Raw genomic sequence first — 9,717 nt, forward strand, 5'->3', positions numbered from 1 at the left:
ATATATATATATATATATATATATAATGTCGTAAAGTTGGTGCTTCTTTATTAACATTCTATATAAAAGATTTGTGGTAGGGCCTAATAAACTGCATAATTATGAGGTAATGATGAGTATAAATGGTATTTTGAGATATTTGCAACAATTGTAATGTAATATGAATATAATCCGTGATTTCTATTACTGTGCTTCATTGCCTGCACTCATACCAAAAGGAAATAAGTTAGTAAGGGTTAGTGTAACTAAAGATGTAACACTACACTTCTTTCATGCTCTTAAGATAATGTTCTCTATACAAATTCTCCTGTAATACACCGATTTAAATTCATACTAAAGTGTAAATGGTTGTTCTGGGCCCTTTCCTCAGCATAGATAGGACAGTGGTGATAGTGGAGCCAAACATGAGGGCACTAAGCACTAAGAATCAAATAGAAGGGAAAGGTATTCCACAAAGAAAGGGAATCACTGGGACTTCCCTGGCGGTCCAGTGGTTAAGACTCCACCCTTCCATTGCAGGGGGCATGGGTTTGATCCCTACTCACGGGAACTAAGATCCCGCATGTAGTGTGGCATGGCCAAAATGCATATATATAAATAAATAACTCTCAGATGTTTATACTTTAAAAGGGGGGGAGGGGCGGATCACTGAAAGTAGGAGGAGACTGTATTAACAAAAGCAAACTTCCCCATGTCCCTTATGACTGGGCCACAAGGAACTGTCATCTGCCATTTTCCTGCCTCCCAGAAGTCTGACCCTGCACTCTCCAGAATCAATGAGGGGGTCTGGCTGCTTTGAGTTCTCTGAAGCTTCCCCTAATTGCTCATTAAAAGTAACCATTCAGTCCTAGTGAATTGATTTACTTCGCCCCGGTCCTAGAAGGACGCTACAGATCAAAAGGTATCTAGAAAAATGCTTGTGACGATTCTGACACCAGTCCCGACACCTGAGGGCGATGCATACTTGGCCCTTGTTGCAGGAGAGCAGGCCCCTCTCGATGGGGGAGCGTGGCTCACAGAGGAAAATGGATGCAAGGGTTGCATCAGAGAAGGCACCTGGATTTAGGCATTGTTGTTCACTCTTTGTTTGTCTATAGAGACAAGTGAAACTGGCCAATCACTCCCTTTTCAAAACGAAAATACAGAATATAAAATTCTACTCAATAAATACAACAAAGATGAAAAAGACATCAATTCCATAAAGGTGAGGAGAAAACACCAAGTCACTAGAGAAAGAAGGGTGGAAGAGATAAGCACACACAAGCACAAACACACAGAGTAGAAGACAAAGAGGGGGAAATAGCAGGATAAAGAGAGAAACCCCAATCCTCACCGAACCCTTCAAAGAAAAGTTTGGCTCCCTCGATAATCCTTGCTCTGCATGGGAAAAGAAACCATCGCCAGATCAAAAGCTTGGATAAACACTGTAGCATTTGTTATTCAGAAAGCACTCTAATTTCTAGCTAAATTCTGCAAGTCTCTGTTCCTCATTCGTTAAGGAAGAAAATCTCCTGCTCCTCATTCCTGAAAACAGCAGGTTGCAAAAGGTGCCCAAAGATGTATCAAGTCCTGTTGCATTTTCACAACCGTAGGCATAAGTGATACCCCATCTCAGTGTTCCCCTGCCTGCGGACATGCCAAGGTAAGGGAGGTGGACCTGTGTGGTCCTGCTGAGCCTGGGAGAGACAGGCTGATTCAGAGGCTCAGAGCAGAGTACCCCCCCAGGGGGCCGCAGGATCCAGCGAGCAGGAGGTGGAGGGGTCTCCCTGTATTCCTTTACCCACAGCCACCTCAGGGCCTTGGGACAATGTCATTCCTAGTCTGTCCCTGGGACATCCCTCCTGGCCAGGACCAGCAAGCACCTTCAAACAAACACCTTTATGTTCCTCCCAGGTGTATCAGTGATCTGAGGATAGATAAGCCAACGTGCTGATTTGCATGCACTTTGAAATCCTTTAAAAATAAAGACATGTAGTCACCTTCAGGATGGGAATTTTTTTTTCTTTTTATTCCTTTGGCGGTGCCTCCCGGCTTGTGGTATCTTAGCTCCCCAACCGGGGATCGAACCCGTGCCCCCTGCAGTGAAAGTGCCGAGTCCTAACCACTAGACCATCAGGGGAGTCTGCAGGATGGGATTTTTTTATTCGAAATACCTGATCCAGCCTGATGGCCAAGAGTGATATTGGCAAAGAAGGAAGAAAAAACCCAAGTAGCCTCTGATTTAAGATACCCCTGTTTTCATGATTTAATAATGATACAAGGCAAAGGGTTTAGGTAACAGATCGGAAGTCCAGTAAACATTCACGGAGCCCTGTTACACCCCAGGCACGGTGGATTATAGAGATGCAGAAGAGAGTCAGTCCCATGGAGCACACAGGCAGGGCTCCCAGGGTTATTATAACCACTTCCGCCCATGACAGTGTCCACTTCCGGGAGGACAGGAGCCGTGTCAATTCTCTACTCATCACAACCACCCGGCAGGCTGGGTTTGATTACATGCCCACTGTACAGCTGTGCAAACTAAGGTGGCGAGGTCACAGGCAGACCATGAAGACCCAGATCTCCCTGGGGGGCTCTTTGCACTCGGGGTGCTGAATTAGGCACTGCTGGTAGCACAGATCCAGAGAAAAAGAAGAGCAGCCTTCAGGGAGGGACACGCCCTGGAGCACTGCAGGGTGATGGATTCAGGGGCAGGGAGAAGATGGCAGGACCAGTGAGTCCAAAGAGCAGAGGTGACCTGGGGCGGGGAGAGCACAGTCTGGCCAGACCTGGTCCCCGCCACCCCACTGGCTTATTGAGGTACACTTTCTCCATTCTGTCGGCCCACTGCACACTGCCCCCTTCTTTTGGAGAACCCCCCCTGTGGTATGGGGGGAGGCTGGCAGTCAGAAGAGCAAGCCCGTGACCCAAGCTGAGCCAATCAAATAGTACCTCACCCCTCTGGCTGAAATAACTGAACCCAAGGAGTGGGCAAAGATCCCAACCACCCGATCAGAGACTTTTTCTGAGATTTATAAAATCAAAGGTGGTTCGCGATACTACCACGTTGAAGTCTGGAACCCTAGTGGTCATCTCTCCTTCTGTGTGAAGCCTGCCCGGCATGGAAGAGGGTGGAGTGGAGACAGGACAGGCAGAGAGAGCTCCAGGAGCACCTAGATCCCTAGATCCAGGCTTCTCGAGGCCAGCACTGCCCTTCCCTTTCCGTGGCCTAGTGGGATGAGCCAATAGCGTCTCCTTTTTCTTTAAGCTGGTTGGGTTGAACTTCTGAAGCCAACGACTAAAGGAGTTCTGGCCAGTGCAGTCGTGACTTACCGCGTCGGGTGAAAGAAGCCAGAAACGTGTACTTTGTGGTGGGACAGAATCTATTTCTGTGGACACAGAGGCCTCAGAGGGACACGCATGGGCCAACATGCAAAGGAGAGACAGACGGTGCTGGGACAGGCAGTCCGGGGGCCAGCGAGGCGCCTGCTGTTCCCTGTGTGATGCGCCAACCATGAGCCTTCGCTGGAAATGGGCACCGCAGACATGCCCGACAGGGGTAACCCCACACTTAACAACTTACTCCCTCTCACTATGGTGTGGCCCTGAGATCTCCTCACACTGGAGGGATGCTGTGTGTGTGGCCCTTGCTGGATCCGGTGAGCGTGGGCTCTGCCAGGAAGACCAAGTGTGGTAAGGCTGCGGCTGCAGGGAACCCCTCCTCAGTGTGTCAGGGTGAAGAGCTCCGGACCTGGGGATCCAGGGAGGGATTTTGTCTGGGGGCTGTTTCATCAACAGACACCCATTTGATTACTTGTGTGGAGACAAACCACACTGCCCTCAGGCAGAGACTGATCACCCAACAGAAAGTCATATTACACAGTAAGAATTATCTGGAGCAACTGAATCTTTAGCATTGCAGACTTCCCAGTCTTTCTTCCTATAATAATGTCTCCAAAGAAAGTTAGCTCCCGGACTCTACATGAGCACAGACTCTGGTGGGAGCCAAGGGGCTCACATGGGGAGGATGAAGGCTGGCTTGGCGAGAAATACATTGTATATATATAAAATACAATTACATTGAAATAGTTATCAAAATATGTAAGGTTCGTGCTTCTTTATTAACATTCTATATAAAAGTTTTGGAGTGGCGACTAATAAGCACCATAATTATGAGGTAATGATGAATATGTGGTATTTTGAATTATTTGCAACAACTGTAATGTGATATGAATATAATCCATGATTTCTATTACTGTGCTTCATTGTCTGCATTCATACCAAAAGGAAATAAGTTAGTGAGAGTTGGTATAACTAAAGATGTAATGGTACAATTCTTTCATGCTCTGGAGATAATGTTCAATATACAAATCCTCTGGTAGCCCACTGACTCAAATTCACACTAAAGTGTAAATGATTGTCCTGGGCCCTTTCCTCAGAGTAGATAAGACCGTGGTGATAGTGGGACCGAATATGAGGCCACTAAGCACTGGGAATCAAATAGAAGGGAAAGATATTCCATGGTGACTGAAGCAGCCACACTTCAAACCTGCTGACAAAAACCCTCACACACACACACACACACACACACACACACACAAAACACAAAAACCTCACACACACACTACTGCGGAGAAGGACATTCACTGCACCATTTTGTATAATAGCTGAAGAGAGAAAAGAACTCGTGTCCATCAGTAGGAGACAGGCTAAATCAACTGGTACTTCGCACAATGGACTGCAATATTCTGAGTGGTTACAAAGGAATGAAGCCCTTCATACGCTGACATGGAAAGAGCTCCATGACATTTTATTTAGTAAAATAATAACAAATAATGGAAAGGTGCTAAACAATGTTTACAGTACGCTGCCTTCAAGGCAAGAAGGGGATACAAATTAGAATATGTATTTAGACTTGCTTGAATTTGCATAAAGAAACACTGAAAGGATAAGAAAAAAAAAAAGAGGTTCCAGGACAGCAAGGAGTGGAATAGATGGAGACAGACAGGAAGCTGAATCTTCATGGTGGACCTTTCAGTTGTTTTCATTTTTGAACAGTGTGTATTCAAAATAATAATAAAATCACGGTAACACAAAACTGTACAAAGGACATCATTTTCATTATATAGATCAACTGTTAAAAAATAATAACAGGACTTGCCTGGTGGCGCAGTGGTTAAGAATCCGTCTGCCAATGCAGGGGACATGGGTTCGAGCCCTGGTCCGGGAAGATCCCACATGCCGCGAAGCAACTAAGCCCGTGCGCCACGACTACTGAGCCTGCGCTCTAGAGCCCACGAGCCACAACTACTGAAGCCCGCGCGCCTAGAGCCCGTGCTCCGCAACAAGAGAAGCCACAGCAATAAGAAGCCCGCGCACCGCAATGAAGAGTAGCCCCCGCTCGCTGAAACTAGAGAAAGCCCACGCACAGCAACGAAGACCCAACACAGCCAAAAATCCTGCGCGTCCGGAGCCTGTGCTCCGCAACGGGAGAGGCCACAGCAGGGGGAGGCCCGCGTACCACAAAAAAAAAAAAATAATAATAATAATAATAACAAAGATGTTTTAAACCTGGAATAGACCCCACTGAGCTGAGCTGGACTGTGTCAAGCCTGAAAGGCACTGAACAAATATGAATCCCTGTCACACCCTGATTCAACAGGTGCAGCATGACACCCCCTGGTTCTCTGATCAGGAAGTTTTCTTCTTAATCTCGCCACGGTCCACCCATCGTTAACGCCACCGAGCGCAAGTCTCACAGGCCACACAGGTTGTTGTCACTCAGCTCCTGGCACCCACTTCGATACATGTTGAGGCTCCAGCTGGTCCACAGGCCCTCCGGCCCCGGACCAAGCACCCTTCAGGAAATTGGACTCAACAACCCCTTTCCACTCTGCTCATTAAAAACCACCACTGCAGCAGGGCTAACCCGGAGCGGCCTCCACGGCGTGGCCCCCTCACTTTGATGTGAGTTGGATCGGGAGAGTCGGGTTCATTCACTGCTCCTCTAGCTGCAGGCTCCATCAGCGGCGCACGCTCACCATGGTAACGCTCAGACCTCTTTTGGGAACCCTTCTTTTCTCTGAGCTTAAAAATTATTCAAAGGAAGATCTATCCAAGTTGATCAATTAAAAGACACTTATTAAATACCTTTTCCAAAGTCAAAACATCTACAACAAGAAGCTGTTAAAAGCATAGATTAGAAGTTGTGTTTCCCTGAGACATGTGCTAAGTTAGGTTAAATATTTAGCTGGAAGTAAAAAGGCACAGCACACTCATCCAGAGCAAGAAAAGGTCAGAACGCTACCCCTGTGTGAGCCCTCACACGAAGGCTTAGGACACGGAGACTGTGGCTTTCAGGGAACAGGGCACACATCTGTGTGGTACCCGAATCGTTCTCACTGCTTTGTGCTCAAGCACCATGAGATCCGGCTAAGGGGATATCGGCTGTACTCGTTAAAGGAGAGAACATTGGAAGCATTTAAAATAAATGCCGGCGATTCAAAATCATAAAAGTTTCCAACAGGCTCAAGAGAACAGGAGGAACAAGGAGAAAAAAGATGGAGCTGAAATCTCCTGAAGGATAAAGTGTGATCGGGGCCGCATGGATGCTGAGATCTTGTTTGTTTGGCTAATTTTCAGCAAATAGGATTTGTCTCCTCCTGCCTTCGTTTCCAGGTCTATTTCCTGCAGCTGTCACTGGCTGGCCGTTTGGAAGCCCAGCGGATTCAATTCAGAGCCATGTTGTCCCTGAAACGTCAGTATTGTCCCACTCAATGAAGAAACTGTGATGCCCTGGGATCAGGAGTGCTTATGAGATCAACAGTGCTAATCTGCTATCAAGGAGAACCCCAGTTTCCAACACTTAAGGCTAGAACTTACGAAATAAATTATTTCCTCAACTTAACTGAGCCTGATTTGGAGGGAATATGAAAGGTTGGGAAGTGAAGGTTCTTAATCCCAGGATTCCGGGCTGGAAAGAAGCTTGGCTGGAAAGCTGGGATTCTTCTTTTCTTACTCATGCTAAGAGCATCTATTATGACAGCCCATAATTATATAGACATGGCCATTCCACAGGGAAAATTACGTCCATTTAAAGGTCACTACTATCAAAACACAGCCCAGCGTGGTTATCTACTGCATGCCTATAATTCTGGCTCGTGACTCTAGCACTAAAAGGGGTTAAATGAGCATATGGAAAATCTCTTGTTAGGAGGAACCAAGTGTAGTTCCAGCATTCCAGACCCAGAATGGAGAGTGCGGTCTCAAAACACAAACCCATACGGATAAGTCACAGACATAACGTAGTCGTTCAACTCTAACAGCGTAATCTGATGTTACGCATTACACATACACACCTGCCCTCTCCCAAATCAAATAGGACTCTCCCCAGTTACTCACCTAGCATACCCTGACAAATGTCTGTACGCGTGGCTCCACCAACGATAAACTGAGGGCTGGGACACAATTCCTGAAAGCAATTGGGGACAAAACACAAGTCACAAGATGCCCAGTGATGGTGGCAGCAAGAGTGAAAGAACTTGATAGTCCCAAAATTCATGGAAGAGACCTAGGAGAACATCTACTGCACATACCGCATTTTATTGCTGAGGGTGCGGAAGCCCAGAGAAGGCAGGACAGCTGCCCACAGTCACACAGCCGGGGTGGCAGAGCAGGAGCTGGAGCCCACGGCCAGCTCTTTATCTCTATACATACTGTGTGGGTGTTTGGGTGTGAAAGCGGGTATGGGGGAGGGTAGGAGAAAGGCAAAGGCTGAGATAATGACATGAGGAACTATGATCTCACCCATTCAGACAACACCCCTATTTACAGGGAGAGGATGAGGCTAATGTTTAGCACTCTAACAAAATGCCCTGCACCCTGCAGACACTCATTAAATACTTGACTCAGTGATGACCCCATGTGCTGATGGAAACACGGAGGCGTCAGGAAGTGTCCTATACAGAGAGGAGAACTCAGCTCCATTCCCACATCTGACCTACGCTACCCCTGCTCACCTACCTCAAAGTGGCAGCCCTACAGCCTTGTAGAAAGCTGCTAGCTCAACCTAAATGGGCCAGGACAGTGCCTTTGGACTGGCTTTTTTTTTCTTCCAAATATTAAAAAAATTCATTAACTTGTTTTCTATTAAAAAAAATACGTGCATATGGGTAAAAAGAAATCTAACAGTAAATAATGCTGTAAAGCAAAAAAATTCCTTCTACTTCACATTCTTTGCTGTTAACATTTCTTATGTATCCTTCCAGAAACCGTCTTTTGATTTAAAAGCACACTTACATATATAGCCATTTTTTATCTTGTACATCTTTCCTTAGCACATATAGAGCTTTATCATTTCATTATAAGTACCGTGAGTTATTTAGTCAGCCCTCCAATGATGGGGCTTAGTTCTGTTTGTTTGTATGTTTGTTTGTTTGTTTCAATCTCTTGTCATCTCTAGTGGCAATTTAAAGAGAGAAGTGACATGAGTCAGACTAAGGGTTCTAAAAGTGGACAGCTGCAAATTCTAATCCCAGGTGCTTGAGAGCTCCCCGTCTCCAGACATCCTCTCTCGGCAGACAAAAGGTGGAGAGACTTAAAAATTGAATAAATAGGGCTTCCCTGGTGGCGCAGTGGTTGCGCGTCCGCCTGCCGATGCAGGGGAACCGGGTTCGCGTCCCGGTCCGGGAAGATCCCACATGCCGCGGAGCGGCTGGGCCCCTGAGCCATGGCCGCTGAGCCTGCGCGTCCGGAGCCTGTGCTCCGCGACGGGAGAGGCCACAACAGAGGGAGGCCCGCATACCACAAAAAAAAAAAAAAATTGAATAAATAAAAATAGAGACACAAAAATGTTGAATGTAGTTTGTTTTTTATCCTCTCTCGGCAGACAAAAGGTGGAGAGACTTAAAAATTGAATAAATAAAAATAGAGAGACAAAAATGTTGAATGTAGTTTGTTTTTAAAAAAAGAAGGAAAAAGTTGCTTCATGGAGAAGGAAGGGCAGGGAGCACGTTGAACAGAGGTTTAGCAGAATCTCTCTTCTTAAAACCTTCTTAAAAGAGTCTCCTGTTGGAATTCCCTAGCGGTCTAGTGACTGAAAAAAAAAAAAGTATCCTCACTTGATACTGTGGCCTATTCCCTCCTTCTGAAACCCTCCTCTCTTGGCTTCTGTGTCCTTACTTGCTCGTGACTTTCTCACCTCTCTACTCCTTGTCAATCTCCTTTAAGGGTTCCCCTGCTCTCCTCATCCCCAGGATCAGGGAACCCCTGGGCTGGGTCCTCAGTCCTCAGCATGACCCCATTTCATAGAGCAATAACATACCCGAAAACTTCTCCCTGGGTGACATCATCCAGACCCGTGGTTTCAGCTACTAACTATAGAATATGCTCATCGCGATTTCATAGAGCAATAACATACCCGAAAACTTCTCCCTGGGTGACATCATCCAGACTACTAACTATAGAATATGCTCATCACGTTGTGGTCAGAAAAGATACTTGATACGATTTCAATTTTCTTAAATTTACCAAGGCTAGATTTGTGACCCAAGATATGATCTATCCTGGGGAATGTTCCATGAGCACTTGAGAAAAATGTGTATTCTGTTGTTTTTGGATGGAATGTCCTATAAATATCAACTAAGTCCATCTTGTGTAATGCATCATTTAAAGCTTGTGTTTCCTTATTTATTTTCATTTTGGATGATCTGTCCCTTGGTGAAAGTGGTGTGTTAAGGT

General features: G+C 46.1%; 1 protein-coding gene across 1 annotated transcript in view; it reads right to left on the reverse strand.

Annotated features, from left to right (window-relative positions):
• Positions 1–9,717, reverse strand: part of CAPN8 (calpain 8) — a 64,893-nt gene that overhangs the window by 51,134 nt on the left and 4,042 nt on the right. The window contains 1 exon segment of the mRNA XM_024130589.1: positions 7,381–7,450. Within this exon segment, the coding sequence (XP_023986357.1) occupies positions 7,381–7,450 (70 nt within the window).

This window comes from Physeter macrocephalus, chromosome 4 (assembly GCF_002837175.3).
Source record: "Physeter macrocephalus isolate SW-GA chromosome 4, ASM283717v5, whole genome shotgun sequence".
NCBI lineage: Eukaryota > Metazoa > Chordata > Mammalia > Artiodactyla > Physeteridae > Physeter > Physeter macrocephalus.